This window comes from Dama dama, chromosome 19 (genome assembly GCF_033118175.1).
Source record: "Dama dama isolate Ldn47 chromosome 19, ASM3311817v1, whole genome shotgun sequence".
Lineage (NCBI taxonomy): Eukaryota > Metazoa > Chordata > Mammalia > Artiodactyla > Cervidae > Dama > Dama dama.
Genome location: NC_083699.1, coordinates 20,596,668 through 20,618,911, shown reverse-complemented (window position 1 = coordinate 20,618,911; position 22,244 = coordinate 20,596,668). Strand labels below are relative to the sequence as shown.

The 22,244-nt window shown below is 37.3% G+C and overlaps 1 protein-coding gene across 1 annotated transcript in view; it reads left to right on the top strand.

Annotated features, from left to right (window-relative positions):
• WDR49 (WD repeat domain 49) overlaps nt 1-22,244 on the top strand; it is a 194,823-nt gene that overhangs the window by 123,536 nt on the left and 49,043 nt on the right. Inside the window, exons 9-11 of the mRNA XM_061168263.1 lie at nt 7,693-7,857; nt 11,136-11,251; nt 21,265-21,395. Of these exons, the coding sequence (XP_061024246.1) occupies nt 7,693-7,857; nt 11,136-11,251; nt 21,265-21,395 (412 nt within the window). The remainder of the gene's footprint in view (nt 1-7,692; nt 7,858-11,135; nt 11,252-21,264; nt 21,396-22,244) is intronic.

Below are 22,244 nucleotides of genomic sequence, written 5' to 3'. Positions count from 1 at the left end.
CTCCAAGTGTTTGGGGGTTTTCCAGTTATCTTTCTGTATATGTTCTGAGTTTAATTTCATTGTGATCTGTAATCAGACACTGTATGATTTTTATTCTTTTAAATTTGTTAAGGGGTGTTTTGTGACCCCAAATGTGGTTTATCTTGGTGAATTTTCCATGAGAGCTTGAGAAAAATGTGTGTTTTGCTGCTGTTGGGTGAACTAATCCATAGATGTCAATTATATTCAGTTGATTGATGGTGTTGTTGAGTTCGACTACATCTTTACTGGGTTTCTGCCTAGAATGGTTCTTTCCATTTCTGATAGAGGGGTACTGAAGTCTCCTACTATAACAGTGGGTTCATGTATTTCTCCTTGTAATTCGACAGGTTTTGCCTCACATAGTTTGACAAAGGTTTTAGACACATACACGTTGGAGATTGTTTTCTTGGAAAATTAACCTTTGTCTTTATGAAATGCCCTGCTTTATTCTTAATAACTTTCCCTGCTTTGAAGCCTGAACATAAAGTGGAAGTGTTAGTCATTCAGTTGTGTCCGACTCTTTGAGATCCCATGAACTGTAGCCCAGCAGGCTCCTCTGTTCATGGTATTTCCCAGGCAGGAACACTGGAGTGGGTTGCTGTTTCCTCCTGCAGAGCATCCCCCTAACCCAGGACTGAACCCCAGTCTCTTGCATTGCAGGCAGATTCTTTACCATCTGAGCCAGCAGGGAAGTCTACTTCAGAGCCTTCAGAGGACAAAGGCCCTGAAGTCTGGTTTTTCTGAAATTAATACAGCTACTTCTGCTTTATTTTGTTTAATGTGAGCATGACATACCTTTCTTTATCCTGATCTGTAACCTCAAAATAATACTTGTAAACTTGTGGGAGCTCCGTATGACCAGCTCCTCAGAACTTTTGACTCTCAGACTTGTCCACTTTGAGCTTTCAGCAAACTATCAGTGACAGTTCTGATTTTCCTCTCTCAGCTCCCTTCCCAAGGGAGTTTTGGTTCATGAGTTTCTGCTCTGGTAGGTTGTGATTTTCTTGATCTGCTTGTTGGTCTCTCCAATTTGTAGAGTAATGATCTGCCCTGTGACCTTGTTTCTTGGGGTGGTCTAAGAAGAGTTGTTGATTTTTTAGTTTGTCCACCTTTTTACTCATTGTTAGGATGGAATGAAAACTTCCAAGCATGTGGCACCAGGACCTGCCAAGTCCAGTGCAATCTCAACTATTTTTGGAAGTAATTTTTTTCTCAGCAATTTTGCAGGAGGAGGGAGGTGGTAGGGTTTTAGAGTCAGAGTTTCCCAATGATTTCCACTGAGCAAGTAATTTAATTTCTTTAAGCAAAGTTTTCTTATCTATAAAATAAGAATTTATAATACCTCCCATGTAGATTTTCTTTAAAGGACAAAGGGTATTGTGTATAAAGATACATAGAACAAAGCAGGAGTAGAAGCTAAATAAAGACTAGCCAAAAAAAGGGAAGTGATGCTTTTCTGATTTCATACCCTAATCCCTGTGTGTGCCTGGTCATTTGGGGAGTATTTTGAACACCTGAATAATGAGCACAGATGGTCACAGCCTATGGCCCCTCCCCTGATTTACATTGCATAAGCCTTGCTGGCCTCCTTGCTAGTCCTTGAGCATGCTAAGGACACTCTGTCTTAGGGCCTTCGCATTGCTGTTTCCTTTGCCTGGAACTCTCTTCACCCAGGTATCTGCACGGCTCCCTCCTACACCTTAGTCATGTCTTTCTTCAGATAATTCCTCAGGGAAACCTCACGGAGCCCCCAAGTTTGTACCCACTCCCAGTGATCTCTGCCACCTCCTTGGTTATAGTTTTCTCCATAAAGTTTTTTGCTGTTAAATATTGTGTGTGAATGTGTGTGTGTGTGTGTGTGTGTGTGTGTGTGTGTGCACATGTGCGTGTATGCATGCATGCCTTTTTTGTCTTTTAGTTGTATCGCTTCCAACCTTCCTCCACTAAATATAAGGGCAGGAATATTTCCCTGTTGAATCATCAGTGCCTAGGCCTTGTGCCTTGCTTACTGTTGTCGTTGTTTAGTCACTAAGTTGCATCTGACTCTTTTGTGACCCCATAGACTGTAGCCCATAGACAGAGGAGACTGGCAGGCTACAGTCCATGGGGTCGCAAGAGTAGGACGCTACTTAGCGACTCAACCACCACCATCAGACAAGAATCCTGGAGTGGGCTGCCATTTCCTCCTCCAGGAGATCTTCCCAACCCAGAGATCGAACCTGTGTCTCCTGCATTGCCAGGAGGATTCTTTACCACTGAGCCAGCAGAGAAGCCCTTCCATATTGTAGGGATTCAGTAAACTCAAGGAATGAATCTAAAAAGTCCAATTATAAATTAATCTAGAAAGAGGTGATATCTGACAAATAAGATTTATAAATGGAGAATGACGTCCTTAAATATTTGCATTCTTTGTCTGTACCAGTCCTCTGAGATATTATTATTCTCCTCACCTCACTACTTACTGAGTTGTAACTTCTAGAGATTTGATGTAAAATAGAAATAAAAGAGGTAACCTGCTTTATATTATGGGACCATAAACAGCACAGATTAAAAAAAAATAAAATTATGAACAGCAATTCAATCAAATGTCCTGATCCCTTGGTAGGCAAGCAATATCCGTCGCTGCAATTCTGTAATTTTTTATTCTTCTTGCCTAGACCTAGAACTTGAGATGCACATAAAGGAGAAAGAAGTGCTTATTGTTGTTGAAATAGCAAGAAGACATTCAGGGGGCATGGATAGGCCTCCCATCTCTTACAATTGTCTGATTGACTGTGACAGCTTCAGATGAGAGAGACAAAAAGATCTCTATATTCCTAAACAGCTATTAACTCAGGTACATAAGGTGGAGCATTCCTCCAGTGGAATGGTTTGCTCACGAGGTCCATTTGCACTGAAGTGTAGTTATTAGGACCATGCTATTTTCTGCTCTGCAGATGCCAAAGCTCAGTTCTCAACAGTTAAGGTCTCATCTGATGAGAAGCAGTCAGGAGTAAACTGAAAACTTAAAGGGACTTGGTATCATCAAAATGTGGCATATAAATGTGATGCCAATACTTATTTCTGGGTTTTATCACTGATAAAAACATTTTGCTATAAATATCGTCTTCACCGTCCGACAGTCAAACCTCTTCATCTGCCAAGTGATGTGAAACAGGCTTCTCTCTCACTAGACTTTGAATATCTTTTCACTTGTCTTGTTATTCTTGTTTTCTGATCTTGTCATAGTGAGAGCAGGTTCTGGTTAATACTGGGTGTGTGTTTGTGACATAGTCAGTCCTTATATTTCAACACATGGTTTTCCTGAAGACTGTGCCTTAAGGCAGATTGCCATAGAATGAAATCTGACTGGCTGTACACTGTTGTCATTATTTATTCAGATTTTGTGAGAAATTGTGAAATGAGTAGAGAAAGGTGCTGAAAAGTGATGAAAGGTATGTTGGGGCTCAGCTGGTTAAGGCAGAGGAAGGGGAGTATAAAGCAGCAAAAAGTGAAGGTTCCTAACTCCTGATTAAATGTCTGCATTAGATAAAAGCGGTGGGTGGTTGATGAGATGCTTTGCAATGTGAATGAGGCCAGTCTTGAACAAGTAAGCACATCTTTCTTTGGATATAGTTTATTTTTCTTTTGTTTTGTTTCTATCAAAGAATATCCACTTTGTAGTACTGAAATGCTTAGCATATAATAGATCAATGAATATTTTTGAATAGAGGGCTTCCAGGTGGCTCAGTGGTATAGTATCTGCCTATCAAATAGGAGACGCAGGTTCGATCCCTGGGTTGGGAAGATCCCCTGAAGTAGGAAATGACAACCCACTCCAGTATTCTTGCCTGAGAAATCCTGTGGAGAGTGGAGCCTGGTGGGCTGCAGTCCATGGGGTCTCAAAAGAGTCACATATGACCTAGCAAGTAAACAACAACAAAAAATTCCGTAGCCTTTCTTCAAAGATCACTATCAAAAATTTCCCTTGAGGGGACATATGTAGAGCTAAGGCTGATTCATGTTGATGTTTAACAGAAAATAACAAAATTCTATAAAGCAATTATCCATCAACTAAAAATAAATAAATTAAAAAAAAGAATAAAGGCAAGTAATTAAAATTTTTTTCACTTGTTTGGAATGTTATGTTTTCTGACTGTCTTTAATGAATACAATCCAAAGTCTTAAGCAATTATGTGCAAAATCTCGTGTGATATAATTTTAAATGTCACGGTTCATCTAAAAAGCTGGTTTCTAAAATGTAACTGTCTACATTCACTCTCATGGCTGGAAGAAACCAAGTCATTAAATATTTTTATTAATTTGGTTTGGATATGAAAAGTGACATGAATTCAAATAAGAGGTCAGGTTATTAAGCCTAAATAGAATAGTAATACTAGTTAACTTTTTTTTTTTAAATTTTTTCAGATTTTTTTATTTTTTTTATTTTTTTATTAGTTGGAGGCTAATTACTTCACAACATTTCAGTGGGTTTTGTCATACATTGATATGAATCAGCCATAGAGTTACACGTATTCCTTTTATGAAGTATTTATTGTATGCTATATACTGTGCTAAGTGCTTTACAATTATTTGCTTACTTAAACCTCTTAAAAACGGTTTGAGGGGTAGCTGTGATTCTCTCTGGTTTATAGGTGAGGCAACTGAAGCTTATAGAGATTAAGTAATGAATCCAAGTTTAGACACTCAAACATACTGGCTCCAGGCCCAGTACTTAACCCACCATGCGTATTGCAGAAACCAAAGCAAATAGAAACACAGTCACATGGAATGATAACTAAGTGTTACATCATATTATTATGAAGAGCCAGGTCATTTGCTCTAGAAGTTACACTCTAGGCTATGTGGCAGCCTGGATGTGAAGGTAGTCTGGGGGAGAATGGATACATGTTTATGTATGATTGTGTCCCTTCACTATTCACCTGCGATTGTCACATCATTGCTGATCGGCTAAATACTGATACAAAATAAAAAGGTAAAAAAAAAGAGTTTGTATAAATTGGGTAGGTATGGATGTTAAAGATATTGATATAGGTATAAATATGTGTTTGTGTGTAGAGATAAATAAAATTCAAGTGTATTCAGGAAAAAAAAGAGCGGTCTCCATTCATTCAGTCTAACATCTGCTCAGCCTGAAGTGGAATCACCTGTTAGTTTATTAAACTGTAGAATTAATTTATGTGGAAATAAGATAGGAGGGGGGAAGGAGGCTTTAATTCATACCAAAGGGAGGAATGAATATATATATATATATAAAGAAATTATGCTTTTTTATATTATGTGTTTTGAATTATGTATGTATAAAAATTATATAATATTTTATATTATATTTAAATTATGCTGTTATACTAATAACAGTAATTAAACACTGAAGCTACTTTTGGTTCACTGAGAGAAAATGTGTAGCATAGATATAATTTTACATCATTTAAGAAATTTTCTGATTGAGAGCTGCAATATCAGGGGAAAAAAGGACTGCAAGAGCTCCCATGCAAATAATCAGTTCTTTGTTGAGGCATGAAGATTGTTAAACGGTGGCCCTTTCATTCAATCCCTCTTCTCTTTTTGCTTCTGGGAACTACTGCCTTAGGTGAGCATCTCTACCTGGACTGTAACGACAACGTCTGAATGGTTTTCTCACAACCTGTGTGTTTTCTACACTGTTGCCAGAGGTATCTTCACAAACTAATAAAAAATGCACTTCTTCTCTCCTCCTCATTAGAACAAAGAAATCATTCTTAATTTTATTTTTAGCCATACATGCCCAGATAACCAATGAAAGATACGAACCCTTTCCCAGTTAACAATGACAATAAAAACTTTATGCACGCTATTATTCTCTGACATTGCTCACTAAAGATTTCAAATATCTGTTGCTAGTTTGCATCCTCACCTGATATTCCGTCATTTATCTTATTGTCTACACTCTGGCTTCATGACACTTCTTACTGTTTCTCATGCTTGAAAGAGACTCCAAGTTCTCTCTTCTAAGCACTTCAATTATCTAGGGGTACAATGATGAAATAGAGGAAGGCTTTTGATGTGTCTGTCATAGAAGGTCTACGATTCAAACCTTGTTATAAGCTTGGGAATAGTACTTAGCTGATTAGAATCTCAGTTTTATCATGGTAGAAAGAGTGATAACATAATTTTGCAGGGTTTGTATAAAGGTCCAGTGAGATAGTGAATGTAAAGGGCTTGGCACTCATTGTTCCTACCTTCAATCCCTGATTGAGCCTCTTTACATTTTATTCCCATCCCCCACTCCAGTGAATGGATTTGGGGTTTTACTCTCTGTGTCCCCAGATCACAGAGTGCTGATACCTCTGTACTTGTAAGATTGTTGGGCATTTATTTATTTCTTGTCTGTTTCTCTCTCTAGCCCAGTAGCACTTGACCCAGGCTGCATACTTAAGTAACCTTTATAAATTCCACTGCTGGCCCAATTAGTCCAGTTGGTCCAATTCCAACTCTGGTCTGGTCTGAAATTGTGATTTTTAAAGTGATTCTAGTGTATAAGCTTAGGCTACAGGCTTCTTGAGAGCAGAGATTCATCAGTGAAGCTCCACTGTCCACATGGACCTGGTGCCCAGTGGATGTTCAATGAATGTGGTAGGGTGAATGAATGAATGAATGAGTGAATGGATGAATACATGCATAGCAGCCAGTTATCTAGGTCTTCTGAACATGCATTTGATAAACTTTAACCCATTTAATTATGAAAATGTGACACTCTAGTTTAACAAATTCCTGATAAGTTTATATTTATACATTGTCAATCAATACGTAAGTGGATAAAGTTATGCTTTAAATTTTTAAAAAATCTAGATATTGCTTCAGGCAATTTTCTACCTACATATTTCTATGTTTAGTGTTCTTTTGTTTCTTCTTTCATTCCTTTGCGTCCCTATGTCACATAAGCACAGTAATTTTAACCTATAAATCTCTTAAAGGGCATCTAAATACCTAGAGCTTAAATAAGCAGTCTACTTGCCACTGTTAAATTTCTTACTGTGGGACTATTACATGTAATCCTATCCTTGCATTTGTTTTGTTACCTTCTTCTTGGAGTGTATATGCAGGTTTATATTCAACCTTCCTGGATTCTTTGTTTTTAGTGACCCATCAATACTTATGTTTATTGTGAAATATATGCAGTACCTTGAGGAAAGGAACTAATGGCGTTAGAAGCAGTAGTTCTAGCAATCAGCTGATGTGAACCTTTCCCCACAATGGCTGGTGGTGCTTTCTCTTCTGAATGCTAAATGAAAGCTGATATGTAATAAAAGGTTTATTTTCATAGAGTGAATAGTGTTGGAGCATCATGACTGATAAAATCAACTTTCTCATCTAAATGTGAAAGATTTATAAGTTTATTTTCAGTAGGATTCGATTTCAGGATGGTCTCTAGATACTAAGCTGAACAGTGAGTGAGGGAAGAAGATTCCTATCTTTTCTGATAAAGAGAAGCATGACTTCATTACCTCAGTTCTGGCCTAGAAATTGAAATGTTATCGGCTTAACAAAAGAAAGCTAATGCATTACAAAAATGTCTCTTGACTGTTGGTGGAACTCACTAGTGGAGATGCACAGGCTGGATATTTTGATTGAAATAAAAACGATGGATTCTGGAACTATATTTAATTTCTCCACAATGTTATTTTCTCGTAGGTAATCAGCTCTGATGTGGGGTCGACTGTTTCTTTCTGGATGATAGGCACTGGGCAGAAAATCAAACAATTTACCGGTTGCCATGGTAATGCAGAAATCAGCACGATGGCCCTAGATGCAAATGAGACGCGGCTTTTGACTGGCAGCACAGATGGGACCATAAAGGTGCGAACACAGTGACGCTTCTTTATCCAGATAGGAGGGGGCTAAAACATTGTGCGAGGAGACACAGCTTTGGCTATATCTGTGTTGGTATTTTTGGTCTTGGAAGAAAAGAGATGAGACAAGAAAGAGCTAAATAACTCAAACCATCTAATAACAAAGCTGTTAGGAAAATAAACCTCTGTGGATAAATGAATAGATGATTTTTCTGAATAAATTATTTAGAATCAAGGCACAACTTGTTTTACTCATTTCAGAAAGCCGTTTCCAGTGTTCTGGATAGAGGACCACTTTGGGGAATAAGAGGCCTGAATACTTTTCGTGTGCTTTAGCTAATGTCTTTGGTTTCATCTTTCTCAGTTTATAAAATGAGAAATCAGGGCAAGTACATAAACTTTTAAAATGACATGAATGCAAGTTTTTCAGAAAATGAGTATCTTAAAATCAACCTATTTTGTAAATTGCATTTTTATGTGGAAGGTAAGTATCAATAAGATAGTAAAGAAGGATAGTAGGAAGAGCAATCATAATCTTATTTATTATCCATCCTAAACTACCATTATTTTATCCTCTCAGTTGTCAAATTATTATTAATTTCTTCTGGGATGAAAGTGCTCTATTATTTTGCAGAAACCATCAAAATTTCAGGTAAAGGTAGATTCTTAACAATCTAAAATCATGCCTACCAGTCAATCTTCTCTGCTCGCCTCAGCACTGAAAGTGATGACAGTATCGGATTGGAGATGACTTGTAACACTTTGAGACAACAGAAGGCAGTTTCCCGAATAAGCTTTGAAGTGTTCTTAAGTTTCTGTCATAAGTGGGATCAGAAGGCTATTAATTAGAGGTACCTCCTGTGTTAGGGTGTATGATGCATTCAGGTAGACTACTGGGGACGGTAGTGGAAAGTTACCTAGATATGTAGGTAGGTAGTGAGTGAGTGAACGATAGTTGCTCAGTCGTGTCTGTCTCTTTGAGACTCTATGGACTGTAGCCTGCCAGGCTTCTCTGTCCATGGAATTCTCCAGGCAAGAATACTGGAGTGGGTTGCCATTGTAGGTAGAACATTGTGGAATTTGGGGGCAAGTATTTAGGAGAATTCCAGACTGCATCGGTCACTGTGAAGCATGCTGCAGTGAGCATCTCTGGAAATTAGCAGAACGTGACCTCTGGGAAGGATAATGGCTTGAGGTATAGACTAGGAGCATGGGTTTAAGTCAACTAACATCTTCATGGGAGAAATGGTAAAACGTGTGAAGATAATGGGATAATTCTAATCCCAACAGTCAGGTGGAATAAAATAGAAGTAACTGGAACTGGAGTATTAGACAGTGACTTAGGCAAGAAAAAAGGTGAGTATCCCACATACCAGTCCTTGGATACAACGCTGGACTGAAAAAAGAAGGCAACGGATTAGATTTTTTTTATCCATATGTTGGGAAGTAACTGGTCGTAGAGTCCAGGGTAGGGCAGACTTGTAGATGGTTGCAAAACTGGTCCCAGTTAAGGGGCTTGATAGGATCTGGGGACAGTCAAATCTTTATACTACTTTTCTGTGGGTATTAATTTAGATGGGCTTTATAAGAGCCCTGTTTAGAGAAAAACAAGGTGATGTGGGTGAAGAGCATGTACACCCCTCAATGTCTCAGCTTGAGTCCTGACATCTTAGAAGTTAATGTGAATTTAGTATTACAATCACAACTTTTGAAGGTACATTTATCTTTATCACAATAGCACAATAGAATTTTGAAATCTGGCAACTTCTGTGTAGGATGCATAAATCAAGGTTGAGCTGCACAGGCCATATTCTAAAAAGAAACAAGAATGAATGATATTTTTCCAATCTCATTTATAATTTAGAACCCCAAATCCAGTACTTATGCAATCAAAGATTTAAAAGCATTGCCCTATTTATCATGGTTTTCAAGTTTCTGTTTTTAAATTAATTGTTTTGAATAATGTATGCACACAATAAAATTTCAAACCTAAAAGATACATACAGTGAAAAGAAAGTTTCTTTCTCACCTCCTGTTCCCTTCTCCTCACTTGTGGCTACCAGTAGCACTAGTTTCTTGCACATCTTTCTAGACTGTGAGCACCGTTTGTTTTTCAGTGGTAGTCCACTGTCCATACTGTTCTGCATTTTACATTTTCTGTATTAGACTGATTTATAACAATGAAGGCAAACAACAACAATAATATTAGTTAAATTTTATTGCATATTACTTTGAATCATGCGCTGTCCTAAGCACTTCACACACACACACACACACACACACACACACCTTTATATGCTCGGTACCATTATAATACCGGTTGAGAAAACTGAAACCTAAGGAAATAAACAACTTGCTGAAGGTTCTATGGCTGATTGGCTTTGGACAAAGCTTAGACAATTGGAGATGACCCATTCTTTGTAATAGTTGCATTATATTCTACCGTGGAGATATTCCATATTTGGATGTTCAATCCCTTGTTAATGAGCAATTAAGTTGATTCAAATTTTTAGCTGTTATAAGCAATGCTTCCAGAATATCCTTTAAAATACGTCATTTCACATATGAGTATCTCTGAGTAATGATTTTCTAAAAGTTGAACTTTTGAGGCAAAGGGTATATGCATTTTTATCTCGATAAAGGGTCAACTGCCTTTGATGATGTACCAATAATGTTTCATAGCAGGACTTAGTTTTAACAGCTAATTACTTTGTCTCTTAAAGTGAACCGATTGGTCTGCATCCTCATCCCACTGCCTGAGGAGGTAAACTAGAATTACTTGTGCTTCTGTGGGTGTGGGTCTGGTACCCACTGTCAACAGGAGATTTTATTGGCTAAAGATAGGAAACCTAGGACATGATGATTGTGTTTCAGCTCTGTATTATATGTTTACAATTCCAAGCATCCCTGAAGTAAAGGTCCTGTGTCATAAATGAGGAAATCAAAATTTAGAAAGATACTTGGAGAAGGAAACAGGATTTTGACAGACTCCAAAATGAGGCTTTTCATGTTTTTGTACTGCCTCCCCCTGAAAAATATACTCTGATGTATTGCCTTTGAATCAACTATCATCAGAGTAGACTGATAAGGTTATAAATGGAGTAATAAACATATGAGCTAAATTTAAGTGGTGAGAAGGCTTTAATTATTATGTGTCTCAAGTGAATCAACCCCAGTGCAGAATGTAAACAAAAAAGTGTAAAATAATCCTATTACATCTTGTTGCTGCACTCACTGAGAAGACATTTTCTTATCTCAAAGCTGATTTTCACTTCTCTTTTAAAGGTCTGGGATCTCAATGGCTGTTGTCACCACATACTCAATGTTGGGCAAGAGGGAGCTGTGGATATTTCACACATCCTGGTTCTGAAGAAGACAATCCTGGTTACAGGCTGGGACAGGTATGGTAGACTTCATGCAAAACTGTAGGAAGGTAAAAGGAGAGAGTTTTATAATCCCCTGAAAAAGTGGGAACGGTTACCCACTCCAGTATTCTTGCCTGGGAAATCCCATGGACAGAAAAGCCTGGTGAGCGACAACCCAGCTCTTGGGGTTGCAAGAGTCAGACACAATTTAGAGACTAAACCACCACCACCACCACAAAAGAAAAAAGAACCCAGAAATCCTGTTTTCTGAGTCTTCAACTGATTTGATCCTAATTCTGAGTCTTTAACTTGCTGGTGCCCTTGATGACTGAAACTGTTTGGAACTGGCTGGATGCTTAGTGAATAAAATATTTTGAGATCATGTAGCTTGAGCAGCTTTGAGAAGTGTTAACAGGGCTTTCTCCTGGCTTTAGGAACCTGTCTTTTTCGTTAACCATTCCAGATAGAAACATAATACCACTTCCTGAGTGTTAAATCCGAAACCTTCCCAAATTTTACAGTCAATAAATTCTTAATGTATAAACCTCATCCCTTCAACTGTAAAAGGAACTCTTCCTTCTTCTCTTCATAGTTTCAGTTGCAGCACAAGAGGGGAGCAGCCTGCTGAAATCTGTGTTAGCACCTCCATCTCTTCAGTGTAGAGAAGGGCCTTTCACATTGCACTTACTGTTTTCAAAGAGCAATTTTTCCATTTCATTATAAAGAAAATTTCTTTGCTTTCCTCTTTTCCTGAGAGAACTAAGGGATCATAAACAGGGCCTTTTCTATGGTGTTGTATAAGCCCTAAGAAAATTAAAGTGTGATATATTTCAAAAATACATTGTCTATAAATTCCGGTTCAAGAAATATTGCTCTAATAGGTAATTTGCCCAAGATTATTCACTATAGAAATATGATCTTAATGGTTTGAAGCTAGGATTAAATCAAATTTTATACCTAGAAAACCAGCAATATTTATCTGGGGATTTTTATCAAGCATGGGGAAGGGTTGTGTCTAATGCAAACGTGAACATATTAGACTAGACTAGAGAATACAGTACCACACAGAGCTAAGTTTTCAGAGGTAGTTTGACTATAAGGAAAGAAAGTATAGTTCAGATTATTCTACTTGCTATTAAGAACTAATTTAATCATCCTCACCTTTGAAAGAAAGCTTCTTCATATCCCTGGGAGCAATCATGATCCATCAATGACTCGCAGCCTCTCTGGTAGACTATGGCCTAATGCTCTCTATAATTAGGCTATGGCAATGAATAAGTGGACTTATCTAATATCATGGCAGAGTAGATGTGTAGTATACAGCCAGTTCACTTTAATTTTGCACGTATCAAAAAGAGCTTTAAAAATTAATGTGTTGGTCAAAACTGTGGAGACACCATTTTCTTAGTCACATTTTTTAGACATCCATGGTTAAAAATTAGCATCAAATGGAAGGCTTTTTTTTTTTTTAAATTAGTCACAGGGTGAAATTTCTAAAGATTAGATATATAGAGTAATTTAAAAGTGATTTAAAAAGAACACCCAATGATCTGATCTGTATTGGGGGTGATCACTTTCTATAACCCTGGGGAGGAATTTTGGGGGAGATTGAAATGAGTGGAGGAAAACATCACTCTTCTCATTTTTCTCCATCTTTTCCACCTTCCATAAGGTTGTCAGGACTTGGATCCTATAGTTGGAATTGCAAGTTGAATGACTATGTTCCCAGTTATATTGTTTTACTTTCATATTGATGAATTTGAAAATGATATTTTTATATTTTCTAAGCAAGATGTCTTACAAAAAAATGGGTTTTGCAAGATCTTTGCAGGGTCCTTTTTTTTTTTTTTTTTTTTTAAAACCAAGAGGCATTTAACAAAAGAGGCAAGAAAACAGGTAAGTTGTTTGGTTATGTCTTGGGGAGGATAGTCCATTAAGCCAACTCCCTAATAGTTTAGTGACTTGAGAAGAAATAAGTGGAAGTTTGAGAGTCTTTATTAAGCTTTCTTTAAAATCCAGAGGAGGCTGTTAAGTTATACTGTAACTTTAACTTTACGCTCTATTTAAATAAAGAAATTGGTCTGATAATTCTGTCCAAGATGGAATAGAAATTACATTTATTGAGTTTGGTACATAATATGCCATCAATTTATTTTATTCATAGAGCTTTGTAGCATTATGCACTTTACATACATTATCCAACTTAATCCTTAGCTTCATCTTGGAAGGCAGGCAACATTTTGTAGATATCTCTAATCTCTGTCTTCAGCTCTTATCTTTCTAAGCTCACTCATCCGTTTGCTTGCTGGATGTATTTGACTGTGATCCCAAATTCTTCATATTCTAAACTGAGTGTATCATGCATGAAAGTGAAAGTGATAGTCATTCAGTCATGTCCAATTCTGTACAACCCCATGGGCTGTAGCATACCAGGCTCTTCTGTCCATGGAATTCTCCAGGCAAGAATACTAGAGTGGGCAGCCATTCCCTTCTCCAGAAGATCTTCCTGACCTGGGGATCAAACCCGGGTCTCCTGCATTGCAGGCAGTTTGTGTATAGTCTGAGCCAACAGGGAAGCCCACTTTATTCATTCCCTTTCCCTAAACCTACTTTTCTCTTAGATTCAGAGCTTCAGTTAATAGCTAGACATACTGGTCATCCACCTGGTCATCTTTCTTATTCAACTTCACAATCAAGTAGTCACTAAGCCTTATCTCTTTTCTAGTCTAAATATTTTTTTTTTCAAATCTATACTAGATTTGAAATACTATACTAATATACTAGACTGTATACTTCAGAGCGTCATTTCTATGCACATGAATGTCACAACCTTCTCATTTGTCCTTTTCTCTAGTAAATGTCTCTCTTTTACCTCTTAAATAGATTTACTCATTTTAATGATTTCTACAGTGATTTCTTTCTATAATACTGTTTATCTATGTCACTTTCTTGGTTCAGTGATTTTTGAAATGTCTGCAACAAAAAACCAAACTCCCTGTTTCCCAGACCTATTCTGAGCTTCATTTGTACACTCCATTCTTGTGTACATTCTAAACTCAAATAGAAACCTGCTGTCAGAGTGTTCCTATATAAGCCGTACCATTTCACGCTCCCGTTCTCTCCCCTTATCTAGAAATCTCTCTCCAAATATTTTTCATGTAGTTAATATTTATTCTTATTTGAAGTCTCGTTCATGTATCTTTCCTACCAGAACCTTTCTCTTTGCTCCTATGGTGGAAATATGCCATTGTCTCTGTGCTTTCTAATCTCCTGCACTTTACTTAACCTAGGAATATAAATCCTGAACATCTAATATGTATGTATATCCAATATATGCTTATTAGATGTTATATGATACTTGTCGAATCATTTAATTAACATTTATTGAATAGATAGGAAATCTGAAGATTAAAGAGATTAATTACCCATGGTCACACTCCAAATAAGAAGAAAACAGAATTGATATTCAAATCTATTGTTTCATTACAATAAGCCAGAAAGCCAAGTATTACCAATTCTCTTTCACAAAGGAGGAGGCGAGGCTTGATGAGTAACCTGGCCAAAGCTAGTAGGCAGCTGAGTTAAAAGTCTATGCCAAAGTGTGTGCTTTTTCTACCATTCCTGAACTACAGATGGAGTCATTAAATCATGGGAGATCAATTGCATTCTTTTAAAGAAATAATTTGACTAAGTTGATCAGGTCAATCAAAGCTAATGAATCAGTTTTGTGTATTTGAAAGGAAAAAAAATACCACATATTATCAACTTAATAATACCTCAGAATTTTATCTTACCATGATTTTCCCCTTTCCTTTCCACAAATATCTTTAAAATGCACCTAGATGGAAGACACGGAGTTAGGAAACATGGTGTGCTGAATGTGGAAAAGCAGGATTCTTTCACTCAAGGGCATCACGTTCTAATTGAGGAGTTGATGCATGCAAGGCAGGATATGGAAAAATGCCCCTTTCCACTAAGCAAAGCCTGAATCAGAGAGCCCACTGGGTTGTTTAGGAATATGGCCATTCATATCTAGAGACTACTTCCACCAGAAAAAAGAACCCAAATTCAGAAATTCTACAATATGTTTCGTATCATCTTAAGCAAAATGTACTGAGAGACAAAACTGTAAACTGACATCGCGTCAGTTAAAAAATACTTGGTTAAATACCTAACCATGTTTATGTTGGTAAAACTAAGTGAAGAGATGATCAACCATCTCTGCATTTGTTAAGTAGTCATATAATAATGGTAAAATCAAATAAATGATCATAATAAAGTTTAAGATTTTATCTTATTTTTATCTTAAATTTATGCCCTGAAATTTTATGATTCTATATTTACAACTCTCTATAAAAATAAAAATAAGTTCTTCATTTATTTCTCTTCTTTCAGTTAAAGGAGAAAACTTTGTTTGTGAAGGTTTTATGTCTGTAAAATATATAAATTCAGAAAAGAATTTTTCATGTAATTTCAAATAATTCTGAAAATATGATTAATAGTAGCATTCTTCACAGAATTCTTTAAAAAGTAGGTGCTCAATAAATTGCTGTTGATATAATTCTATTTCTAAAAGTATTTTTTAAGGGAATTGAGATTAGGGATTTGAAGTTTCTCAACAATAAAACTTACCTATCACAAGATATTAAATTCTTAAAATGATTGCCTTGCTAAAGAATTGTATGTAATCTTATATATGACTCAATCGTTTTTTATTATTAGGATGAGAATCCAAATGAGCACTTCCAAAGCTATGACTTATTCTGGATAATCTTGCTGGAGGCTGGATGGGGGCGAGTATGTGTGAAATTCACAAATAACCCTCAAGACTAACTCTGTCATGGTTTCAGTACCCAAAATTGGGCTCCACAAATTTTAGGAAAAAGCATGAAAAATAACTGATTTATTTTGAACTCATTCCCTACCTTTGAGATAACCTTTATATCCTAAAAACAATGGATATGTTCTTTTGGACTAACAAGACATGAACGATTAACCTCTGAGGGAACAGATGTATAAAACGCATGTCTGACTCTGTGACCCCATGTACTGTAGCCTGCCAGGCTCCTCCGTTCATGGGATTTCCTAGAAAAGAATACTGAAGTAGGTTGCCATTTTCTTCCCCAGGGAATCTTCCCAACCTGGGGATCAAACCCATGTCTCTTGCATCTTCTGCATTGCTAGGTGGATTCTTCACCCAACTGTGCCACTGAGAATCCCCAAGAGAACAAATAATTGACTCTGTTCTTTTGTTCTCAATGTGACAATTTCTACATGATAAATTTTGGTAAAATTTATTATCCTATCTCATTCATCCTAAAAGAGATTATTTTTTAACACATTAAAATTTTTTTTTTCGCTCTTGTCAGGCAAACTGATTTTGCTTTCTCAGAATTGGTCATCATACCTAAATTTTGAATTAGAGATAAGGCCGTCATCAGAAGAACACAGTGACTCAGTAGCTGTCCTCCCAGGACTTCAGATGTGAGGTGTGGAATGGAATTAGTAACCTCTTTCAATGTCAGAAAGAACAAATCTCTCAGACTCTTAAAATGGCCTAAAAATTGGCTTGTTCTGCACTTCAATTTTACTCTTGGCAAAAGTACAAATTTAGAAAAAAGTTATCTTGGAAATGTACAAAGTAAGAAATACAGTGTGGATTCTGAAGGTATTTTAAGGATAACTGTCATTTCAAATGAAAGTTTCAGGTTAGGTTTCAAGGGAAAGTTGGCAGCTAATTAGCCTCTCACCACTGTGACATACAAGGTCAAATATCAGAATGGCTACTTTTTATATCATGTTATGAAAAGGATTTTGTGCTTTGGGGTGTACTCCTTAAGTATATCCAGTTAAAATGGTAGCTTAGCAAAAAAGACAACTGACATTAAATATAAGTGGAGAGATAATAGAGGAGATATGGACTGACATCTTCCATCTCACTCCCACCCTCATACTCTCCCTTATCAAAAGATAATCTCTTCAATCAAACATACCAATAGGTAAAGAGGAAATTTTAAATATATACATATAAAACTCTTACAAAATTCACGACAATTTCAGAACTGCAAATTACCTTGCTTATACTATCTTGTCTTGCTAAGCCTTGTATTAATACTATTAAAATAACATTAATATTAGGGTATTGATTTAATAAATAAAGTAATTCATATATTGATTCAGCAAATTTTTATGAAATGCCTATTATTTTCTAGGTACTATTTTGGGCACTAATGATGCTGAGAGGAAAAAAAACAAAAGCTTTACTCTCCTAAAGCTTACTTATGATAGGAAAGACAGAAAAGAATCAGACAAATAGATATAGATCCCAATATCACATAATGATAATGTAATCAAAATGATGTAGGTGAGGAATGAGAGACTCAAGGAACTCTTTAGCTTGGGTGGTCAGGGAGGGCGTCCCCAAGGAAGTAACATCTGAGCAGAGAATTTTTCATCCGATCATTTGAAAATATTTATTGAATATGCAATATGTATAGGTCACTACGATTGCTACCCAATATGTGTAGGTCACTATGATAGGGTTGTAGAATAAAACACGATCCCTGATTTCTGTGAACTTACATTATAGCAGAGGAGCAAAGACTATATAATATGAATTAAATGTTGTGAGTAAAATGTAAATTATGTAAGAGATCAGAAGAGGGATATATTTCTTTCAACACTAGTTATTAACAAAGCCTACAGAACAAGATAGGACTTAAATGAATGGGTGTATAGACAGATGTGTGTGGAAGGAAATCCACAGAGGGATGGAAGAGCCCATTGTGAGTAAAAACAAAGCAGCTAGAAATGCAAAGCCTATTTAGAGAGCAGTATATGACCAACATAGATAGCATATTAAAAAGCAGAGACATTACTTTGCCAACAAAGGTCCGTCTGGTCAAGGCTATGGTTTTTCCAGTGGTCATGTGTGGATGTGAGAGTTGGACTGTGAGGAAAGCTGAGTGCCGAAAAACTGATGCTTTTGAACTGTGGTGTTGGAGAAGACTCTTGAGAGTCCCTTGGACTGCAAGGAAATCCAGCCAGTTCATCCTAAAGGAGATCAGTCCTGGGTGTTCATTGGAAGGACTGATGCTGAAGCTGACACTCCAATACTTTGGCCACCTCATGCGAAGAGTTGACTCATTGGAAAAGACCCTGATGCTGGGAGGGATTAGGGGCAGGAGGAGTAGGGGATGACAGAGGATGAGATGGCTGGATGGCATCACCGACTCAATTGGCATGAGCTTGAGTAAACTCTGGGAGTTGGTGATGGACAGGGAGGCCTGGTGTGCTGCGATTCATGGGGTCGCAAAAAGTCAGATATGACTGAGCGACTGAACTGAACTGAACTGAACTGAAGAATATTGCTTAGGTCTTCTTGAGTGGCAAGGGAGGTAATGAATTCACAATGCACAAGATGCAGGAGATGCAGGTTCAATTCCTGGATCGGGAAGATTCCCTGGAGGAGGAAATGGCAACCCGCTCCAGTAGTTTTGCCTGGAAAATCCCATGGACAGAGGAGCATGGTGGGATACAGTCCATGGGGTCACAAAGAGTCAGACACAGCTGAGCAACTACACACACACACACACACACACACTGATTGACTTGAACATGAGATGTGTTCAGAAACAACCTCTAAATACTCCTAACAGCTTAAAAGAGCTCCTGCAAGCAGGGAATCTATTTGAAATCTTGTATTCTATCTATAAAATCCATGCGAATTTTACTTTTTATTACATTTCTTCATTTATCCTTATTTTAATATAAAAATATTTTCTCCCAAACTCTTTGAGTAAAATGAACACTTAGGAAGGTGTGCCAGTTTTACCTGTGGTTTCCAGTAGCCCTGTCAAACATTTAACTGGACATTCACATTTTACTTTGAAAACCAAGGACAGAAGAATAAAGGGAAAATTTCTAAAAGAGTTGATTGGATCCAAATATTATTGGGTCTCAAATAATAGGTCCACACATTTGGTTTTTGTCATGTAAGAAATGGAAAAACTAAGAAATATTTTTTTAAACAGGATAGTAACCTTATCTTTTTGATCATGCTGTTTTCCCACACTGCTTAGAGTGACTTCCTCTTTCAAATCTTACCCATCTATTAGGGTTAGGCTCTGTAGGCTCTGTACCCTATAGTACCGTGAGCAGGGACTTTTATGGAGAAACAAGAAATGTTTGTAGAATGAATGTATATGAAGAGCTCCTGAATGAAATGATTAATCTTGTAGCAGGATGAAGGATGTACCAGAGGTGGGTAGGCTAGAGACAGTGAAATTTGTTGAGAGTCCTTTGCAATTGTTGCCATGAGCTAGTGAGTGCTAAGCTAGGAAGCCATCATTGATTATTTAAAATAAAAAGGAAGGAATGAATATATAACATCACAGAGGCAGAACCTGAGGATTTTATTTGACTAAGGAAGAGAAAGACAAGCAGGAATTTGGAATTCTAGTCTATTAACCAATTTTGGGAATTTAGTGAGTCCTCCTGTGGAGGGAAGGTAGAAAATTTAGATTTTTTATCTTAGCTGATGGAAACTATAATGGAACTGTCAGCTGTCAAGTGAGAATGACTCAACACTGGAAGAAGTCATGAATGAAGATAGATTTAAGAGCCATGTGTATAGAAGTGAACTGGAAATTATGGTGGTATACAAAACCCCTGAACATGCCCTTTTGATCAGAGAGAGTGGAGAGGAGGAATGAGGGTCAACAGTGTCCATATTGAAAGGAGAAAGAGACCGAAGGAAGGGGAAACAGAGAACAAGGAGTGAAAGGTCAGGGAGCAGGAGGAGAAGCAGGGCATTTGGAAACAGAAGCGTTTCCAGAACAAACTCATCCATCAGAGGGTGAGGAGTTGGCAGGGCAATTGGGAGACCTTTAGTGTGAGTGGAACAGAAGCAAGGCTTCAGAAAAATGAAGAGAGAATGTGGGTGGAGACTCCAAGCCTGGGGTTACAAATGCCCCCTTGAAGTGAGTGTGGCTCTAGAAGTAGGGGGAGGCTTGCCAGTGGCTGGTGGCCAGAGTTCAGTCCAGAGGAAACAGGGTGGTCCTATAACTTGATGCCTCCATCATGTAATATTTAAGCTCCTCCTTTTCTCCCCAGGCATCAGGCATTTCATTCTCTGTCCTTTTGGATCTGTCCTCAAATTCACCAGTAATGCCTCAGGATACTGATCTTTAAAAAAACTACTGTTTCTGTTGAAAACATCTTTGTCCTCCATCCCATTCCTTTGAAGCTGCATTTTCAAGTGTTCCACAAACAGTTTCTCAGGATGCTGTATGAGAAAGGACTCTGTGGTCAAGTAAGTCTGGAAAATGCCGCAGGGAATATAAACATGTTAAATATCCTGGGTGAGCTGATGAAAAGAAACTTTAATGATTTTGTCTAAACTATTCAATAGTACTTATTCACAGACTCTGCTCTTCTGTATTGTTACTGCCATGAAACTTGTAGTGGTTCCAAGTTAGAACCACTTGGTTTTTTTGTTTTAGGGTCTTGGTGGTGGATGATTAATCTGACAAATGCACACATGTTTGGTATTAATGATTGTGAAAGGAAGATTAACCCTCTATATTCATAATTTACCAGAGAATTTAAGAGAGACTTCAAAAGGAAGTTCAGTGTTGGGATTCAGCCTTATGGACGACAAGTAGGGATAAAGTTTTGGATAGCATCATCTTTTTTTATTTTTTAAAAAATACTTATTTATTTGGCTGTGCCAGATCTTAGTTGCAGGATCTTCGATCTTAGTTGTGGTACATGGGATATTTTTTAGTTGCAACAGGCAAACTCATTAGTTGCAACATGTGGAATCCAGTTCACTGATCAGGAATGGAACCCAGACCCTCTGCACTGGGAGTGTGGAGGCTTAACCACTGGACCACCATGGAGGTCCCCAGCATCATCTTTTAGACTTCTCAAATCATGCTATTCAACTGTTGGATGGCTACCCCATATCTATATCCACGGCTCCATGTCTATATCCACTTTTATATTCACGGCTAAATGCTATATCCTTTTTTTTTTTTTTTTACTAGGTCTATTACTGTGTTTCGACCTCAGAACTTCAATCAGTTTTTCATCCAGCCTGAAGAATGGAAAGGAGGAATTCAACACCATGATGATATATTATGTGCTGCATTTTTACCTCCACAAACTCTTGTTACAGGTTACTTGAATGTTCACTTGACAATCAGTGGTGAAAGTAGTTTCCTTTGCTTCACTTTGAAAAAGCCTTTTCTCAACTACAAAATGAACAGGTTTCTTAAAGAAGCTGTCTTTGTACTTTAAACTAACTCAGGTCCTTATTTTTAGGGCTGTACAACAGTGGTTACAAAATCAGCTCTGAAGCCTGGCTACCGGGCTTCAGATCCTGGTTCTACAACTTGCCACTACATCATATTGAGCAAGTTATTTTGACTCTAAAATACCATTTTCTCTGGCAAATAATAATTTATCAGCATGTTGGTTTATAGTGAGGATCGCATAAGATAATCTGTGTATGGGTTTAACCCAGTGCTTACAATAAGCCCATCAGTAAATACTAGCTTTCATTTTCATTGTCCTTTTCTGAGGAGCAACCTCAGGGTTGTTGGGTACAAATCACACTTCTGTCGCACTCAGATCTTTCATAACAGGAACATCCTCTGGGCACAGTTTACTCTAAGTAATGTTGGTTAAAGACCGGTCTCACAAAAAATCTATAAATCCAAGCTCTTGACAGGATCCATGGGCATACTTTGATGTGGCATATTAAAGAGGATCAGAAATTGTTGAATTATTTCCAACCAAAGAAAACAATTTATAAAGACAGGTTGCACCATGAAATTATAAAGTCCATATTTTGACAGCCTGATTTGTTTTATAGAACCAAAAATGTCATTAATTAAGAGGAATGAAAAAATACAGGAAAAGAGCTTGGATATCTATGAAGTGCTACCATATGAGGTTTCCTGCTTTATCTACACTTAGAGTTTTGTTGTTTTCAGAACTTCCAGGAGGGCCAGCCCTGCAGTTG